We start from the raw sequence: 21,354 nt of genomic DNA, 5'->3' as shown, positions 1-21,354 counted from the left end.
AGAGTACTTTTAGAAAACATACAGATTCTGGCATACATTTAAATGATGTAAGATGGAAATTATTTAAAACCACTCTTCACTCAATTTTGATTTTTTTTTTTTTTTTTTTTTTGTCTACACAGAATTTGAAGTCTTTATTTGCAGTTTTTTTTTACTTTGCTTATTAAGTTAATGGAAGCATTTTTTGTGCTTTGGAATAACACAATATTGTAAGGTTATGTTAAACATGTCGTTTAACATATTCAAGATTATAAATGTGGTTGCCTTTCTCGCTGACCCCAAAATGCACCAAATCAGTAATTAAATTTAGCAATTAAAATCTTGTATCTGTCATTTTGATGTCTGAATGTGTGATGGAAGTTTTTTCACTTGGCTATGCTACCAATTACATATTTGGTTTAATCCTTTATCCAAGTGTAAGCAAACAAAGCTTGCACCTGAAATATTTTCAGCACTGGGGCGTGGTAAGTGATGAGAAGTTATACCACCTTCACCATGAGTTGCCCCAGTCCTGAAAATATTTCAGGGGCAAACTTTGTTTGCTTACACTTGGATAAAGGATTAATTAAACCACGTATATAATTGGTAGTCTTGAATGTATGTTGTAATACGTGCAGTACTGATGTAGTGCACGTATTACAACAGATTCTATCCTACCCTGAACCACGAATTTCTCTTATAAATCATATTAAAAACTTACATTTTCACACCCAGTTTCTACTCTCAAAAGTATCACTGAATAATTTCACAGAATATAAATATAAGAAATGCAAGTGACTCTTGATTTGTTAAAATTTAGCCAAAGAACAAATTCATTATGTAAAATAGTTTTTCCCCCCTTTGATATATGATTTCCTTGAAGACAAAGTAAATACTCATTTACTGTTTGTGTTAAATTTTTTCTTAACATTTCATAGCTATTCAAAAATGCACATTTTTAAGATTGCATCTTTTCCAAGGTACTTATTAGAAAGAGCCAGAGATTTCTGTTTTTATTTACTCTGAACAGATAATAAATGTAAAAGCTCATTGTGTAGAACTGGGAAAGTAAAGATCAGTTAACATATTTAGGTCTGAAGATGATAAAATTCCTTGGTTCGAAACAATTCGCAAAAAAAAACAACAAAAAAAAAAAAACTTTTAATCCTAATTTTTAATTCTAACATCCTGAACTGTTTCCTCCTTCTTCATAGGGTCACACGGGTAGTTGCCAGTTTGAGCCAATCTACTGTGAAAATAAGTGTGGTGTCAAGATCCAGAGGAGGTTTATGAATAATCACAGGATGAACGAATGCTCTAAACGTCTCATTCCATGTCGCTACTGTCAAAAAGAATTTGTCTTTGACACGCTACAGGTGAGCTTTGCCTTCACCTTTCAAACAAGTAAAATATGTGCTTAATTCCATTTATTCACATTTTTCAGTTTTATGATTTTCATCTTTGTATGCAAGCTTTACTAATCATATCAATTCCCCTTATGGTTTCCAAATTATCCAATCCACATGAAGAAAAGCAGTTGTTGAACTTGTATCAGTAATATTGCAGGAGCTCCGAAATATAATACCGTTCATTGCTTTAACTTAAAATTTTAAATTCTTTCTTCTTGTCTGTCCTTAAATGTGAAACAAGGTTAATTGCAGTCATTTGAGATTTTCTGATTGTCTGGCTGGTAATAATGAATCATTCATAGAGAGCTTGTTGGTGGAGGAGATAAATTAAGTGAGACTTGTTATTATTCAAATATTTCTGTTGGATATGCTCTTCCCACCCTTTGATACTTTTAAAGGGTGGTTTTCATTCAATGGCAGCTCGTAGCTTGAAATAGTGGGGAAGTGCTGCAACTTTCGAAATATAACATACACACTGTAAGTACAGTGTATACGAGTTTGGATAAAATATCAAAATTATGGTAAAAATTAAAAAAAAAACAAACATGAAAAAATATTGTTTATTATCAATAAAATTATACAGTTTAGTATAATTCAAAATTACTTAAAAATAAAATCATTATCATAACCCCAATAATGTTGTAAAATAAAAACTATAACAAATGTTATGTCTTTAATTGTAATGTCCAAATATTTAAACAGACGGAGTAAACACGATGAGCACTATGGACACTACTACTACTGGCACAAACTGCATATAAACAACAGTGGAACTGCATGACGGACAGTGCCGCATTACGCTAATAGCTCGCATTTCACTATGACGTGCATATGCTTGCGCGTGTAGCAATATGACACTGTGGTAAACACAGTGCTGCTAGCGCCCTCCTAAGTGCTACAAGATGGATTTTTATTATTTTTTATACAAAATAAGAGAATTGTATAAGATTGTTGATGATAAAATTAAATATTATAAGCAAATATAAATAAATTAATAAATATATTTATATATCGAGGAGAAAAACTGGGGGTGCTACAGTTCCTCAGTACCTATGCATGAGCCGCCTTGTTTCCATTACTATGGGCTGGATTAATTCTGTATCTGTGTGTTTAATTTTTTTTTTTTTTTCTCTCTTCAGGAATACATATCACAAAATTACATTCTGAGACAAAGAAGTTCTCTAAGCTGTGCAAAAATAGCACTTTGAAACTGTCAAGAGAAGATCATGCTTAGAAATATTACATGCACGTTTCTTTATTAAAGGCCCAAATCAGTGGAATGTCAATGCTCATTGAACAGGCATGAAAAAATGTCACCCGCTTGCATTTCCTTCTTCTGTCTCACCACTAGTAAGTTTATCTAGTGGGATTGAGGATTCTAGCAATCAGTTTATGTCCAAAGCAATAACTCTCACTTTTTAAGCTTGATTCAGATAACATGCACACAGGATGTGAGACCAGGGACTTAAGGGACGACAGTTTTCAGCCACTCAAACTTTCACATTTCTTTCTGAATAATATGTTAACCAATAATTCACTCAGACCATGTGGATACAACTTCTGTCATATCTCCTCTCCTCTGTCTATTCTTTAAACTTTGAAGGCTACATTCTCTCAATCTGTCCTCATAAAATTTGTATTTTTTTTTTTCTATGGATCTGCCTTTTGTTTAAAAAAAAAAAAAAATGGGTGTAATAATCTACACACTTATGTGGATTTGCACAATCTTCTCTGTCCTTTTTGTTCAGGTTGAGAAATTTTTTATCATTTAACATCATCTTACTGGGATAAGATCAGCCATTTTTATTCTCTTTAAGAATACATATTGCAAAATTACATTCTCAGACAAAGGAGTTCTCTAAGCTGTGCAAAAATAGCATTTTGAAGTGTCTTTTGTCCAAGTGCGTGTGTGGAGAAAAAATCCTACCATTTCCATCTAAGATGAACTCATTTAGCTTATTCTGGAGAGGTAAAAAAAAAAAAAAAAAAAAAAGCCAAGATAAAACTAATATAGTTTTTAAGTCAGTATTTGAACCAAGATTGCTTTCCCAGGCACAGTGAAACCATTAGTGTTAAACGTACATGGCCGAATGGTTTCAATGTGCATGTACATAATTATTTTACAATTTATTCTTATAATTTTGACTTTGAACCTTTGCATGGGAGCATATGTATCTAGAAACAACAAGAGGACATCAATTATTTAAGTTACATAATTTAATCCATTACATAATAGGATCAAACTGTGATCATAATCTTCTCTTATTATTTACCATGGATGTTTTTATCTTTTTTTTTTCTTACTTAGCAAAGTAAATGCAACGAACTGCCTGGAAATCTGCAAATGGAATTTTTGATTGATTATTTATTTTTATTTTTTTAATTTTTTTTTCATAAGTCCTTGGTTTTTTTTTTTTTGGTGAGAACATTTTTTTTCCCTTGAATATTAACCATGGCTTTAATTGCTGTCTCCATTTAGTCGAGTAGCTAGGTGTCTGAGATTTCGTTTTGTATCTATTCTTCTGAATTACTTTGGCATCTTTATTTTAAGCCATTTATTTCTTTTTCTTAGGGTTGGTCTGAATGGTCCTTCAAACTAATCTATGATCTGTATTATAGTTAAAATGACTCATCTGCCTTCTCGATAATAATTTGACACCTGAAGTAGATTACTAGTTCAAAAACTAATATGTGATCTATTTCAGGTGTCAGATTATTTTGGTAACATCACGTCAGCATTCTTTTTTGTGCAAAAGGAATTTGTCACTCCCAGGATTCACTTGGCACAAACTGAACTTTTCTTCTCTGGGGTTTTGAAATCTGACACCATATTGCTGTCCCTTGGTGCATCCAAGTTCCCCATAATTACTGGCTATGACTGTATTAATTTAATGCAACATCTATGTTATAGAAGTCCTCAAATATCACACAAAAGCTTGTTTGGGGATAGACATAAGCATTAAGTGTCACTTCGGATCTATTATGTTTGGTTTCTGTACAAGAAAGAATCCCATTGCATATTGGTTCCTGGTTTTCTTAATAGGAAAGAACAAGTCTCCCCTCTTCAAATCGGTTATCTGAGTTTTTCCTTATTTCTGTAAGGCCTAAGATGTTTCATGTTACTGTTTCCAGTGTCTTTTAGACTTTTCTCTATTATGAATATCTTCGCATTTAGGATTGACACAAATATTTTCAAAGATTTTGGTTTTGCAAATATCAGTAAACATTTTCTCAACATCGAGAGGATTAGTTTCTTGGCTTCATGAAGGAGGGAATCTTATGTATAAGGAAATCTTAGTTTCATGAAATTCATTTTTAAAATGCCTGTTTAGTTTTATCATAACTAGATAATGAACAAAAAAAAAATGATAAAAAAAACATGAGAAAAATTAATTCTGAATAAATTTACTAGTTTGTTCTGCAGTTAGCTTCAGGCTTGGAAGTTGAACTTGCATTTGATGTTTGTGGGCATATATAGGGTGGCCCTATATGTCATAATGGGGTTTAAACATTTAATATCTTTTTTTATTAATTTTTTGTCATGATTTCCTGACTCGTAACTAATTAATCAGGACAAAAAACCTGGAGATTATTAGTTAAGAGTTAGTTGCACCCTACGTTATTTATGAGCCATCCTGTATAACATTCCTAAAACTTTTTATTTTTATTTATTTTTGTTGAGCCCATACACAGGAGGTTAGTTGGTCAACCTATAGTACATTAGTACCATGTATGGGTGCTGGGTTGGGAAAGGAGGAATTTGTTTACATTCGATTTGAATGACTTTAAATTGCATTCGTTAGGAAACACAGCAGGTGGGAGACTGTTCCACAGTGCAGGGATGAAGGAAGAGGAAAAGAAACTTGTTTTGTTTGTTTCTAGGTGTACTGTGAAGGGATGTTGTGCAGCAGCTGCACGTGTTCCAATGAGCTTAGTACTGAGCGGGGGAATTATTGATGATATTTCCGATGAGCATTTCCCATGGAAATATTTGTAGAATAAACATACTGCAGAGACCAAACATCTGTGTGAAAGTGGGGGGGACAGTTGGTAAGGGATGGATCATTGATAAGTCTAATTGCTCTCCTCTGTATTGAGTTGAACATTTCGAGAGCTTTTAGGGGCCTCTCCCCATATGTGAGAGCAGTATTCAATAGTTGGGCGGATTTGTGACTTGTATAATGTTAACAGCTGTTCAGGGGTGAAGTAACGTCTTGAGCAAAAGAGAAATGTTTAGCACCTTATTTGTAAAACAATTACTTAGTGTGGAGGTTTTATAATGTGGGCGAGTTACATTGAAGTAATAACATTTGGAAATCAATAGTCTAATAGTAATAGTCAGAATGATAAATTTCTAATTTTTGGGTCTCTTAATTGTTAATGTAGTTCTGGCACTAGGCTTTAGGTTTGTTCATAATCCAACTGAAAATTTGAAACTGAATGGTGGCTGTATTTATTTAATATCAAACATCAGGTCAAGCTTCTTATTTTAAGAAGGGGGGGTTGAAATAGCAGTTTCATAATTATTTTAATAGTTTTTAGTTAAAAGTGGCTGAAATAGAAAATAACAATTCTGAATTTTCCAAATATTATCTTTACAATTGCATTTTCTAGACTTCAGTAAGTTGGTACAACATGCTTTCCTGAGATCTAATCCATCTCATCTGTTAATGCATCATTTTAAAGCTAAGTGAATTTCTTAATCTCTTCATAATCTTATTTGCTATGGTTGTGTATTCTCCACATGGCTTGTTTTTAGGAGACAAAAGTCTGAGTTTTTTCTGGGAGGCAATAACCTAACTTCCATATAAAACTGAGTTGCAACCCAAGTCTGATTACTGCCTACTACTATTATCTTCTCTATATCCTGTTTGTTTTCTCAGTATCCCATCCATTTATATTCTTATATAGCTTGGTGGTTAGTATTTGTGGCGCCATCTTGTGCATAAAAATTGTAACTCATAGTTAGCAAAATGGAATAAATGAAATATGAATTTTGAAAACATCCAAGCTATGAAAACACCTGTATGATTTCATTGAAGTGTTAAAATTATTTTAATTTGAATGTATTCTTTAATTGCAACTAAAGTTTCATATTTCTAAACTGCTGCTTCTCACCTGCATACAAAAGCTTTTTCAGTTTAGATGAATTTCTCTTTCCCACAGAAAAACTCTGGTTACCAATGCTTTGATTGCAGCAATTCTTTTTCTTTAAAGGATGAGAGCACTTTCACAGCCTAGTTTGTAATGCCTTATGCATCTAATTATGTAGCATTTGGTTTATCCTCCTTAATTTATTTAATTCCAAGATCAAATATTGCAGTTTTGTTAATAACTGTTCTTAAATTCAATATCTGTAGCATCTAAATCTCAGCAATAGAAAAATCTAAAAGAGGATCTCTTTTAGAGAGTTCCTCAAAACATATATTTTTAAACAAATTTTTATGGAATATTATAATTGGTGTTTCAGTATATTTGAATGTAAAACATTAACATCTGGATTTTTGAACTATCTCAGAGCCTCTGTAGCTCAGTTGGTATAGACAAAGCCCTTTGGTTGGAAAGACCTGGGCTTGATTCCTGTCCATAATGCGAGGAACCTTTATTCGGTCTCTTTTGACTAAAGGGGAGTTAGCCTGTCTCATACGGAGGTAGAGGGTTTTTCGTCCCTCAGAACAGGAAGCCGGCCCCTGTGAACACATGGATTTAGAGCCATGAATACTTATGACCCAGCTATAGGCCAGTCCCAAGCCCAGATAAAATGATGTGTGTGTGTGTGGGGGGGGGAAGCAACAGTGAAATACCCTGTAAAATTCTCAACAGAAACACTAGCAAGGAACATAACTTATGTGGCAGAGGGTGATAAAATCAAAGGCACTTCTCTGATGGTATGCAAACAACAGACAGATATCCTCTTCACAGATGAGAAGATTTTAACCATTGAAGAATCATATAACTGCCAAAATGATTGGATATATGCACTGGATAGTTGCACAGCACCCAGGATTCAGAGAGGTCATCATCCTGTGGGGGGTGACATATCGGGAGTATCCAAGTTGCATTTCTGCAAGAAAGGGGTCAAAACCTATGTCATAGTGTATCAAGACACCATGCTGGAACCTGTGGTACAGCTCCTGAACACGTTTATTTCACGGTAAGCAGTGGATCTTCCAACCCCTGCACACAAAGCAACGACCATACAACAGTGGTAGGAGGCAAATGTGCCTGACCACACTTCGTCATCTGGAAGTCCTGATCTGAATCCATTGGAATTCAAATCGTGGTTGAAGCTTGAAAGAGCAGACTGCAAAAACAGACACCCCAGCATTGCCAGCCAGAAGGTGGATTTAGAGTGAGCAGCAGTTACGTTTCTAAATGTTTCTGTTGGATGCATACTGCCATCAGTATGTGGACTTGCAGACTTCGGACATACGTGAAGGCAAAAGGGGGACATTTTGAACTTTGAGTGTTGCTATATGTATATTATACATGCAGTTTGTATGTGCTGAAAGCTGTAAATGATTTACTTTGAGGTTTTTGAGTTGTAAGTAGGTATACAATATATCAGAAAAGTTTCTTGGACAATTTTAAATGTCCCAAGTGACAGGACTATCTGGCTTGGTGAAAGCTTAAGTGGCATGGAAAAAAAAAAAAAAGAGTACCATGTTTGGTTTCTGAATGAGCTAAGTGTTATCTTGCCCATAGTTCTAAAATGTGCAATATTAGATGACTCCTGCAATGGCACCATCTACCTACACAAAACTGATTTTCCAATGTGGTTAAATAATTGAGATCTTGGTGTAATTAATCCTGCAATGAGTCTGCTGACTCATTGCAGGAGTTCCCACTCAATCGGTAACATATGATATCATTAAGGCTAGCAAGATGCTTCATCTTAAGTGATTTTGGATAATGCAGAAAAATGTTAGTTTAACTAAATACATAACTCTTTTTCCTTAGTTAACCAAACTATAAAACCTGAAATAAAATTACAAAAACTAAGCAAAACATTTTTACATAAATATTCATAGTTTTTATGTTGGCCTGATCTTTATATGCATCTTTCCTTCATTTCTTAAAAAATTAGCTTTTGATTTATGTGGTGTTATAGGAACATGTACAAACTGACCCCAGTTACATGACATGCTAGGTTTGACTACCATCATATATTTCTCACCCCCCACTTATGACTGTTTAAAACATTAATAAACCATTACATTCATTTAAGCGTGCATGTGGAAACTATGATTGTAGTCTGAAATCTAAACATGAAAATGATGTTGTAAACAAAGAATTTGTCAGATGTACAAATGAAAAAGTTATTCTGAACAGCTTTGGTTTAAGGAAACATGCCAGCCGGTGTGTTTCGTTATAATTCTACACCGTTAAAGTTGTTTCCATTTCAGCAATAAGATAGTCAATTGTACTGATAACTGTAGTATTAACAATGCATCAACATTAATGCAAGGTAGGTTTAGCCTGCAGCTTCTCTGTGTTCAGCATGCCATCGGCACTAAATTTAATAATGTTACTCTGCATGTAATGTAATAGGTTTACACATTTTCTTCTTTTCGCTCAAGTAACAGCATTTTATTCTAAATTTTATGTGCCATTATTAACAATAATAAAATAAGTCAAACTGTTTATAATTCACATTAAACACCAAAACACAGATGTAGTGAGCAATGCCATCATAAACTGATTTACACAAAGACTGGGCGGGGGATAAGTTGATTCACAGCAGCATCTTATTGCTAAAACCACTGTATGAGCAAATATGGCATATAAATAAGCATTAGTCATAATTGAAAAGCGTTCCATGAACTTCAGGTTATTACATGTTGTTCCCCATGATCCCAACTTTAATGTTTTCTAGAGCATACATCATAATTTGCACTTTAACGGTTCAAAACATTATTAAACAGTCTAGAATACTTTTAATTTTCTTCAACCATCGATACTGATATCTAGTTCTTTTTAAATGGTAATTGACTTATCGAATCTCTTGAAATCCTTAAACTGCAGTCAGTAATACTACTGAATTTTGATGGTTGCAATCTGTTCACAGTACATGTGATTGTTGATGGGTGAATAAGTAAGTGAAATACAGTCTTTAAATAATCAGCAGAGCTTGAATATCTAAATATGTTGTTTATTTCAGAACCACACTGGAAAGTGTCCTCGATATCCATTGCCATGCCCCAACCGTTGTGAATTAGTTAAAATTCCTCGTGAGGAAATGGAAAGCCACATGACAGATCAATGCTCTGCACTCACCCTTCATTGTGCATTCAAAGACATGGGCTGCAAATTTAAGGTATGCCAAAAATAATTCCTTAGTTTTGATTATGGAAATGCATACAAAAATTGCAATTTATTGGTATGTATGTAGTTAAAACACAAAGATAAAAGAACCGTTGCATTAATATTACTTTGTGAATTTTAAGTGTAACTTTATAAGTACACAATGTAGCGCATTAATTCCCATTTGTGACAGCCAGTTGTTCACAGTAGGAGGAAGAACGATTTTAATACTTCGGTTGATGTAAACAGTAACTGCTGCAGACAATAGTTATTCAGTGAGTATTTCATTGGTGTGTATTGTGTTGGTGAACATAACTGCTTTCAATCTTGAGTAGTGATGGGATAGAGGGAGGACTTAAATGAGTGAATATGTATAAATTATACTTGATGTTAAGTGATAGAACTAGATAACACGCCATGCATGTTTTATATCTCGGGCTTGTTTAATGAGAGCGACTGCAACATGCATCCCAAAACAAGAGGTTATATATTCAGTGATTATAGCTAGACTTTGTGAGGTCTTTGACAGATTGTTGCATGTTAGGTGTATTTAAACTAAGAGAGATAGGTTTGGGAAACAGATTAGCCAGTTTGCTGTTCACCTCACTATGGTATTGATTGGATTCAACAATTTGTGCTTGATAAGCTGTATTTCAAAATAGGCAGTGACAATTTTGTTCTAATAAGGCTACCATGAATGATTCAAGCTGAGATACGAAGTTGTTTGCAAACTGTGCAAAGTTAGAATTGAGAAAAATGATGTTGTAGTCCTCCAAGCAGATTTGGAGGTTGTGTGGACAGGCAATTAACTATATAAATCAAGTGGATATTAAATCCAGCATTATTTCAAAGCCGAATACAGAAACTAAAAGTTTCGTATAAAATTTGACCAGAGAGCTTACGGGAATACGCTCGCCAGCATTTACAAGTTGCCCTAGCTGGACCTTATAGGAGACATGATTGCTTTGCCTAAGCATCGATATATTTGCCTCCTATGGGTCCATTTTGATAAGGTTTCACTGGCCTGACAGCTGTTTCGAACTTCGGTTCTCCTCGGAGACCAAGCAGAAACCTTAAGAGAGCAAAAACTCTCGTTCAGTACTAAGGAACTCAAAGTGTCGGAGAGGTGTATTTTTCATAAGCGAACTCTCGGTTGGTGTGTAAAGTATTTACTAAAATAAAGAGTCAAAAGGCCTCATTTTGGCAATGCAAAATGATATAAATCATGATTTATATCATTTTGCATTGCCAAAATGAGGACTTTTAACTCTTTTATTTTAGTAAAAGACAACTAACTACTGGTTAGTGTGGAAGACAAGTTTGTAATGCCAGCCACTTTGTTTTTGTTAGTAGATTAATGTTGTGATTAGTAAGTAAAAATGTGCTTCTTACAATTTAGAGAATATTAGATCATTTAAGTTAATTGTTTAAAACTACTAGAATAAAAAAAAAAAAAAAAACACGACTACCTTCTTGTATGATCAATTATTTACTTAGTGGCTACTGAATTCATTCAATGCCTTTTTTTAAATTGAATACCTTCTTTCTGTCATTACAGGGAAGCAGATTTGCTCTAGACCAGCATATGGAGGATAATGCCAAGTCCCATCTCATGCTTATGTGTGGCTTGGTGTCACGTCAGCAGCATCAGATTTCTACACTTCGTTCCACTTTAGCAAGTCTTACCCTCAATACTTCAGGTGTCTTACTCTGGAAGATCACTGACTATGCTCAAAAGATGGCAGAAGCTAAAGCAAAAGAAAGCTATGAACTATGCAGTATACCATTTTATACCAGCCAACATGGCTACAAACTAATGGCTACTCTTTTTCTCAATGGTAATGGTGCAGGGGAGGGCACCCATATTTCAGTGTACATTAAAATTTTACCAGGTGAATACGACTCTCTTTTGCCATGGCCCTTCTCCCACACTGTGTCTTTCATTCTGTATGACCAAGCCCTAACATCCGATAAAGCTTGCAACATAGTAGAAAGCTTTGTCCCTGATCCCACGTGGAAGAATTTTCAGAGACCAAGCAAGGAACCAGATGCTCTTGGATTTGGATTTCCACGTTTTGTGTCACATGAAACCCTCAAGAAGAGGAACTATGTTAAAGATGATATACTGTTCGTCAAAGTCAAGGTAGATGCCAGTAAGATTATTGCAGTCTGAAGTTGAATTTTGTAGATTCTAGTTTTATAAGTCATTCGGAGGGCCTTGAGCTAAAGGCTCGGTTAATTAGTCATTACCTAGTGAATGTTAATTGGTGTGCACCATGATTTAGATACTTATAGTTTTCTCATACTGAAAGTTTCGGGAAGTGAAAGAGAAATTTTGGACATCACATCTGAGTGCAGTGACTGTTGCTTGTTAGAATAGGAATAACTTTTCTTACATGTCTTATTATCACCAGAGAAAAGTTGACTGTTTTGTATAATGTTGTTACTTTTTTGGATTGCCCTCAATTCTTGTTTGCGTTTGATATATTTTAATATATCAAATACATTTTCAATTCTTAGAACGGCCAGGTATGGATAAACGGTCAATTAAAATATCAGCATGCATGCTTTAGGTAAGGCTGCATTTTTGTTTATGTACTGGCATTATAAATGTATGTAATGCCAGAAACAATCACAATAAGCACTGTGATTATACAGTGGTGTCCAAAAGCTAAGGATGAACTACATTTTTATCTGTGTGTGTGTGTGTGTGTGTGTGTGTGTGTGTGTGTATATAAAAATTTCATGACTACAGCCAAATGTGGACATAAATTTATTGCCAGCATACTAATAAATTATATTACATGAAAAATGGATTATAAATTTTATACAAATTAAATTGAAATATATTTTTGGCAAAAGTTACAAATTTCCTAAGGACGTAGTTAAAGAATTAATGTACAGTTTAAGAAAACTATGCAGAGAGACATTTCAGTATGGAATGCATCCAGCCCTCACAATGTTGTACCATGCTTAGCACCTCAGCTGTTCTTCAGGCAAACTGGCCCACTCCTCAAGCAAGGATAAGGCCTTATTTGTTTTGTGGAGGGGGGAATTTCGAGCAGCAATAAGTCTCCCTATTGCATCCCAAATGTGTTCTATGGGGTTGAGATCTGGGAGTGTGCTGTTCACTTAATATCCGCAGTTTCCAATGTTGTGTGGCATAAAATCTGAAAGACTAAAATAACTCTCTGTAAAGAGTATATTAGCCCACTGGTGTCTTGTCCAATTTTTATGGATACACCACCACTGAAAACATGCTCTACAATGAGCTGTTGATATAGGGATGCAGACTACAGGCCTATGTGTCGCACTTTCCACGGTTTGTCGAGATATTAGCATACCACTGCTTGGTGCGTCAATTACGTTTTGGTGTTATAACCAAAAAATCTGTCTTCGTGCTGCATGGTAGAGCAAGGGCAACCCTTAGCAAACATCTGGAACCCATTCCATTTGTTTGAGATGCTGCCCAGAGCCTGGATATAACACTATGTGAGATTCCAAACTCCCTGGCAACATCAGTAATTCTGCACCCTTCTTCAAACTTTCAATAATTCTTCCCCATGTGAAATTGTCTAGATGATTTCTTTGAGACATTACAGAGCAATCCAAGTTTGCAACTTTATTCTTTCATGGAAAAAAAGCTTCCTTCAAACAAAATTCATTTAGCACAGTAATCACGTGAAATCTTTGCGAGATTCGAAAATGTGAATGTGTACCTGTTTTCTACTTGAAATCATCGCAAGCTGATTCGTTTGAATTTGTGGCTGTAACCTTCAGAAATAGTGTTCTTCCTTAGGTTTTGGACACCAGTATAAAACCAGGGGAACAATAATGCCAAGACATGTTTTGGCTGTGTAAACAGTCTAACATTTATTTTTCATTGGAACATTTTAGCAATTCTCTTTAGTAGCTTTTTCATAAAGAGGTTGGCTAGATGTCAAAGAAAATATTAAAATTCACAAATCTTCTTTATGGAATAACTCAGAGGAGAGAATGTTATTATTGGTTTTGTAATCTGCTATTCTAGAACTCAGTTTTATGTAACATGTAAGTTGATGTAAAACTTTAAACACAACTGTTTAAAACATGCAGTCTTCACAAATTTAATGACAGATCATGGTAGAAGAGGAAAAATTTAGATAAAAATTATCTTGAATTAGTTTCATGTTATTTTTTTTATTAATATCAAGGAGTATATTGATTAGTTTAATAGATATAGTGCATTAAACAAATATATTGCTGTTTCATCATGTGTTTTTACTTCAAATTTCCAAGTTTGGAGTACACATTGTAACAAAACATTATATACTGCTTGACAAAATTAATGAAATACTTTGAAAATATGGTTTATCTTGTGTGGTTGCAATGAAGCATAACAAAATTTGGCATGATGGGGTACAGTAGAACAACAAAAAGGAAGACAGTGAGAGGTGATGTACAGGTATAAAAATTGCCAAAAAACAGAGTCAACACAGTATGTTTTGAAAATATGGCCATATAACATCAGTAAGAATATAATCTCCTTCCAATGGCTAAACAGGTCTGACAGCAATGGATCACGCTCGATATAAGGATGCCTATAAGATTCTGTGGAAACAAATTCCATTGTTGTTGGCATGCAACATGACACCCAAGGATATCAACATCCCATCAGATATGTCTGATGATTGTGCTGGTCATGGTAGTCATTGGATATCTTCAATTTCAAAATACTCCTCTATCACTTGAGCTATCTGGGCAGTGGCATTGTTATGCATGAAAAAAAAAAGTCTAGGTCAACTGCACCCCTACTAACTTGCACATAAGGTTTGAAGATCTGTTCTTCGTACTTTTGTGCAGTTATGGTATCCCTGTCAAAAACACAAAGGGGAGTGTGGCAACTAAATCATTATTCTTCCCCACACCAGAATTCTGTGATACTAGAAAGAAGGTGCTGCTGCATTTGTTGTTTTCCCCAGATCTCACATATCTGGAATCCATTTGTAGACTAAAATGGGAATCAGGAAACAGAACTGTACTTGATTTGTTAGGGTCACATGTTCATGGCACCAATTTTGATGAGTGATGATTTGTGGTTAATGGAATACAAACAATGGGTTCCTTGCATAGTCCACCTGAAATGAGTCTTCTTTAACAGTCTGCAGTCCTTGGCCATATCTTCTTATAATGAATGGTTCACGTCTCTTGAAACTGCGTCCAGTGTGCTGAGACAGCCAACACTTCATGACATGTTACGGCAACTGCCCAGCTCCATCCGATGACCTGCCAGATTGGTTTAAATGATGATGACTTACAATTTTGAAGGTACTGGAGATGTGACTAACCCACTGAAAAAATCAAACCAAAAAAGTGGATGAAGTGATGTGATTGCAGCCTGGTGCTTTTATAGGCATGTGTAATTTGCATGCCAGAATGCTTATTATATCACTATTCACTTCAGAGACACTATTAAAAAATATTCATGAAAACATTTTGCTCTGTTAAGTTTGTTAAGCAGTGTACTTTGTTTTTTTTTCCCTAAATTAGAAAATGAAATGTTCCCCCCTTTTTTTTTTTTCTTTAAGATATAAACACAGACCTATTTGCATATAACTCTAAGCCCCCTTTGGTTCTGATGAATGGGGAAGAAGTCAAATATTCAGTAAAACTGCATACATTGGACACTCGAACAATTGATTCTTTAACCATGCGGAGGTTGCGGTCGTAAAAATTACAGCTTTGATCGCATGTATCTGAGAGATACATTCATTACGAGTATGTGCTGAAATGCAATAGTATTTTTAAAAAAATACTGCAAATATAATACACGATGGTTTATTTATTTTCAGTTACAATCTAGAAAATGTTGGACAAAGCAAAAAAAAAAACTAAACCAATACTATACTGCCATAGAAGTTTGCAGTATCTCTCAAATACAATTTACTATCAAATATCACTTTCACATTCAACTCTATCATTTTCATCATCAGACTAGTAATATTCGCTAAATCTCTTAAACATCTGACAGATTATCCAATCGATATATTTTTCCAGCCATTTTCAACGATAAATAAATAATAATAAAAAAAAACTAAACCAATACTATACTGACAGAGTTCGTGATATCTCTCAGATACAATTTACTATCAAATATCACTTTCACATTCAACTCTATCATTTTCATCATCGGACTAGTAATATTCGCTAAATCTCTTAAACATCTGACAGATTATCCAATCGATATATTTTTCCAGCCATTTTCAACGATAAATAAATAATAATAAAAAAAAACTAAACCAATACTATACTGACAGAGTTCGTGATATCTCTCAGATACAATTTACTATCAAATATCGCAAACCTTTATATAACATGTTAAACCAAAACTGACCGCATAAACAGTATGGAACATCATTCGTAATAGCTGCATGCGCAGCTAGTCATGACCTCCAAGCTATACACTGGATGTGTGTAAGAATATTTATATTAAACAATTTGTATCTGTCAGATCAGCTGCGACCTCTGCAGGGTTAATAGTAAGAGGGAAAAAAAACCCTGAACTTTATAACTTTTTTTTTTTAATAATAGGTCTAAGTTTAGAACTGATTGCACTATACATGCAAAAAATAAATATTTTAGAGCACACTGACTATATTAGAACCAAAGTGATGCTTTTACTTTGAGGCTTCTCATTAGAGGTCATCACTGCAGTGATATTTTTAACAATATTTCGATAACTGGATATGTTTTAACACGTAACGTATTCGCTCATGTTACGTGAATGTTCTTATTAATATTATTAAAAATTCTGAAACTAGTCTGCTTTATTAAACTTATTTCTAAAAAAATCAAGGTGTTCTATGAAGGCATGAGGCACTTGTATAACCATACCACTTTACCACACCACAGAACTTAAATGCAGGTGATTTAGTTTAGTGCTTTTGTTGGAATTTTTGTGCTTAGTTATAAACTGAATGTACATGCAGAGATACTTCATCTTCATTGCAGTAGCACACAGTAAAAGGTTAGACAAAAATTTTTAAATGCAGCATTTTTTGTCTGGCCCCAGTATTACTGTATTATTTAATTAGAAGTAACTGGATAATTTGCTCCTAGGGCAAGAGTGACTGTTGCCAATTTTAATTTTCACATATATAAAGCCTTATACAAGATAAAGTGAATTTTAACATCTAAATTCATATTTTCCTCATAAATAAACAATTCGCCTGTTTTTCCACTATTTTTCTTTACCTTGAAAATAATCCGAACTTGAAAGAAATTAATGTAAAAATCAAATACTCCGTAAAGTAGGTGGTAGCAATACCGACTGGGAAGACCTGGGTTCAGAGCATATTGTGAACACACGTTATCTGGTCCCCTGTTTCAGCAAAACAGATAAACCTGAGAGCCAAACGCATTCAATGACAGAAACAGGAATTGCTGCATTATATCAAGAATAGGTTTATAAGGAGCTAAATAACAAGCCATTAGGCCTATTAAATAAAGGTAGACGAAATGTAAAAATCACCATGATTATCAATTTTTGATGCTCTACATTTTTCACCAGTCCTTAAAAGAATAAGGGCACGTTTCAAACATATGTGGTATAATGTTTGTTAAAAGTGTGAAACAATTGTTTTAAAGCATTATTGAAGCAGTCCATAAAATAATGTTGGCTAAATGTGTTGTCAAGTAAAATGTTATGAATTGTCATTTTTTAGTGAAAAGAAATGCATTGATACCGTATATTATATTCATTCTTATTAAAAATTTAAAGCGAGCTACAGATGATTCCTTTGTGTAGCTAGGGTATGTAGTTGTTTGAAATGTTTGCCTAATTTGTATGTCTAATGCTCAACACAGCAAGTATAGATATTTGTTCTATTAAATGCCACTTTTAAGTTAAAAAAAAAAAAAATACTAAACTAGTATTTATGCTCACATTTAATGTTCATATAAGTGAAATTGTTCTGAAAGTGATGTTACTTGTTATTGTTTCATATATGTTCAAATGTAATTCAGTTTCTTTAATCACATTAGTGTATTTATTTCTACTGCACATAATCATTTCCCTGCTGTCTTCATAGTTCTTATCAGATTGTGAAATATGTTTTACCTTGCTTGTAACTAGGCTTTGTTGATCATATCTTTATAAAAAAAAAAAAATTTGATTTTCTTTTTCTGCAAATTACTTCTTTGGTTTGTTTTGATAAGGCATCGTCATTTAAAAAAAAGGATTTTATCTAGCAGTCACTCTCTCACAGACAAATCTCTGCACAATTTCATGTTCCGGTTAACCCAATAGTACCTAATAAAATTTTTACTTTTCATAAACTACAGGCCATCAGTTCCCAACCGATGGTATACGTACCCAAGGGGTACACGGAAAATAATCGGTAATGATAGAAAAACCTCCTTTCCACTATTTTACATTAAGATAGGCACTGAACAAAAGTGTCAGTATTTAAAAACAAGAGGTACAATTTATAGAAATGGATTTAAAAGGGGTACACAAGTGGAAAAAGGTTGGGAACCACTGCTATAGGCCATTCATAGTCTTTCATTACACAATGGTTTAGGGTTTTTGTAATTAGATTTATATGGACCCTCTTTCGTTGCTGTATCTCTTACTACCAAAGAGTCCATATAAACCTAAAAAATCTAATTGCAAAAACTGTATCTTGTGTAAAACATACTGTAAACCTCTAAATTATCTATCATGGTAATCATATTAGCAAATTTGATATGCATATTTAGAAGAAACAGCTTGATACACAAAGGAATAATATATCAAGCTCAACTACCCAAAACATTGCTTTTTTTTTTTTTTCAAACCAAAATTCCCATTATGATTTACAGAATGAGTGACTTTATTACACATCTGTGATGCAACATGCAAATAACTGGGAGTTACAGGGCTTTCACCAGTGTGTTGGATTACTTTTTTTTTTTTCTTTTCTATTTGTAATTCATACATTTAGTTTGCATTTGCTGCACATAACTTGGAAATTATTGCAAAACTGTGCAGTATCCATAGATATCAGAGAATAGTCGCTTGTATTAGTTAGGCCAACATTAGTGGCATGAGTTATTCTTTTGTGTAATGAGAAAGTTAACTTCTTTAAAATAAAGATCAAGTTATCTGTTAGTGAAGAGTGAATGCTTTCATTCTGATAGCATGTTTCTTAGCATAAGCACTAATGCAGAATCTGGGAGGGGGTTAAAAATTCTGTGAGTATTAGAGGTTACTCATACACGACCTACTTCTCGCAGCCCTTCACTTCATTTGAAATTCCTTCTACATCTAACTCATGTATGTCTGTCGCATAATATCTGGGGCCAATTTTATGTTGTTTTTCATGCCATCCTATATGATGCTGAACTATTAAAATGAACACTGTTTAGAGGGTATATTACATACCTCAGTCTGACACTCCAGAGTATCAAAAGGCTTGTAAAAAGTGTAATAAATGTGGTATTACCAAAAGAAACATAATTTTGTGCAAGTATGAATTTTGTTTTTACTTCTACTGATATTTGTATTTCTGTACACAAACGTGTCTGTTCCTTGGATGTTGCATAGAACGAATTTCTTATTAAACCGGATGTTTATATTACATGCTAGTCATTAACACGCAAGATTGTAGAAGTGTGAAATAAAATGTCTTCCATATCTGTTATGATTTGAATGTCAATTTTTTTTTTTTCTTTTTTCAACACTATCATATGCATGTACATACATGGCTGTTGTTTGAAACAGAACCATCTCACACCAGCCAAAACAATGCTACAACAAACTGTTCTCTGCAAATGAAGTAACAAATGCATGGCAAATGAAAAGACTCACAAAATACACTTCCTGAAACTACTTTAGTACAAAAGCATTTTAATAACGTGCATCAAATAAGAAATTGGTTCATAGGTGAAAGTAGCAACTTTGGGGAGAGGTTTCTAAGAGCCATGTGGTTAGGAGCAGAATACCAACACAATATGGGAGTATGGTCCTTGTTCTATATTCATAAACAACTGAGGTTCAAACATGAGTAAAAGGTTTCTCTGCTGATCACATGAGCATAATTTGATAGTAGATACATGTACAATAAAGGTATAAAATGAGATTTGGATAATTTGCTGAGTTCACATTACTGTCACCCTAGACGACCTCAAGTCCCCTGGTAATATTGCAAACTGTATTTTTATTAAGAGTCGGGGACTGATTGAGGGAGGCTACGTGCACGAGCTATTATACTTATTCTTTAATTTATTCATACTGCTTGCACTCACAACATTCAATGGCAATCCATTCCAATCATGCACCACTCTGAGAGAAAAATCTAGCTTTCATCCCCTTTTTAGTCCTTTCTCCACCCTCCATAAAATGAAAATTTTCATCTACTGAAATCCTGTATGACCTTTTCAGAAGTTTGTACTTCACAATCATATCACCCCTCTTTCTCCTGTTGTAGACTGCAGTCTACAAATTCTCAATCTGTCTTCATAATCAGTATTCCACAATCCTGATATCATTTTCAACACACTCCTTTGCACTGCAACTCTCCACTGTAACAGAATCACAATAGAAACCAGACCTGTGCACAATAGTCCAAGTGAGGTCTTATCAAGGCCTTGTAAAGAGGCAAAATGACATAGTTATCTTTACATGTGAAAGTTAGTTTCAGCATTGCAATTATCTTTTGAGTTGTGTTTGCAATCTTTGCTACATGACAGCTGAACTTCAACTTGCTATCTACTAACACTTCAGTCTCATGACTACAGGCTTTGAACTTCTAAAAGTGAAAATATTCATTATATATAAATTGTAATGAGTGCTTTTATACAGTTTAGGCCCATGTAGCTAAGTTTTAAATATAGTTCTCATCATATGGATTCATATATATGTAAATAACATGTACGAAAACATGATGCATCTAATGTCATCAGTCTGAAGTAAATGGATTTCCAACTCAGAGAATTAAAGAAGGAAGATTGTATACTCAACAGATTTTTCATCAAAATAATTCATATTCTTTATTGCCTTGGAAACTCTCAACTTGAACAGAAAATCAGAGCAAATGCAAATAATCTTTTAAGACTGAACAACGTGCAGTATGCTACCATGCCATGGATCGCCAAGAGTTATAGGCATTAGTCAGACTTGGCTAACAGTAGATGATGTAGTTATAGGGATTGAATGTAGAGGGTTTAGTATTTTCAGGGAAGACAGAGAAGATAAGATGGGGGAAGGAGTAATTCTGTGGATGACAGCAGATGAATTGCAACCAAAAAGAATAGGAGACAGAGGATGGCTGTTCATTTGAAGCAATCTCGTGTGAGATTAAGACCAGTAAGACAAAATATAGTTAGTTGTTGCTATAGTCTATGGAATTCCACAGATGATCTGGAAAACATGTATCACCAAATTAGTAGAATGAGTACAGGTCGAGTAATTATTATTATGGGCAACTTCAACTATGGAGATATAGACTGAAAGGAAGAAAGATCACATGGCAGGAAGGAAATAGAATTTATACACCTGTTAAGAGATAATTACTTAAGGCAGCAAGTGATGAAGGCAACTATAGATGTGAGAGTATTGGACCTAGTCATAGGATCAGAAGAGCTATCCATAACCAAGGTGACCCTGGTGAAAGTGACTATGCAGTCTTGACTTGGGAGATTG

At 34.2% G+C, this 21,354-nt stretch overlaps 1 protein-coding gene across 3 annotated transcripts in view; it reads left to right on the top strand.

The window, feature by feature from the left end:
- Positions 1 to 19,357, top strand: part of Traf4 (TNF receptor associated factor 4) — a 203,036-nt gene extending 183,679 nt beyond the window's left edge. For 2 of the 3 annotated variants that reach the window (XM_090409826.1, XM_090409827.1), the window contains 3 exons: positions 1,194 to 1,355; positions 9,550 to 9,705; positions 11,251 to 19,357. In XM_090409826.1, the coding sequence (XP_090265952.1) occupies positions 1,194 to 1,355; positions 9,550 to 9,705; positions 11,251 to 11,865 (933 nt within the window). In that variant the 3' untranslated portion in view covers positions 11,866 to 19,357. The remainder of the gene's footprint in view (positions 1 to 1,193; positions 1,356 to 9,549; positions 9,706 to 11,250) is intronic. The other variant, XM_090409828.1, reaches the window with a different exon arrangement.
- Positions 19,358 to 21,354: the final 1,997 nt, after the last annotated feature.

The sequence above is a fragment of the Typopeltis vanoorti genome, chromosome 20 (assembly GCF_054136105.1).
Source record: "Typopeltis vanoorti isolate ZY-2024b chromosome 20, IOZ_Tvanoo_1.0, whole genome shotgun sequence".
NCBI lineage: Eukaryota > Metazoa > Arthropoda > Arachnida > Uropygi > Thelyphonidae > Typopeltis > Typopeltis vanoorti.
Note: the sequence above shows the minus strand (reverse complement) of the source record. Positions and strands in the feature narration are given on the sequence as shown.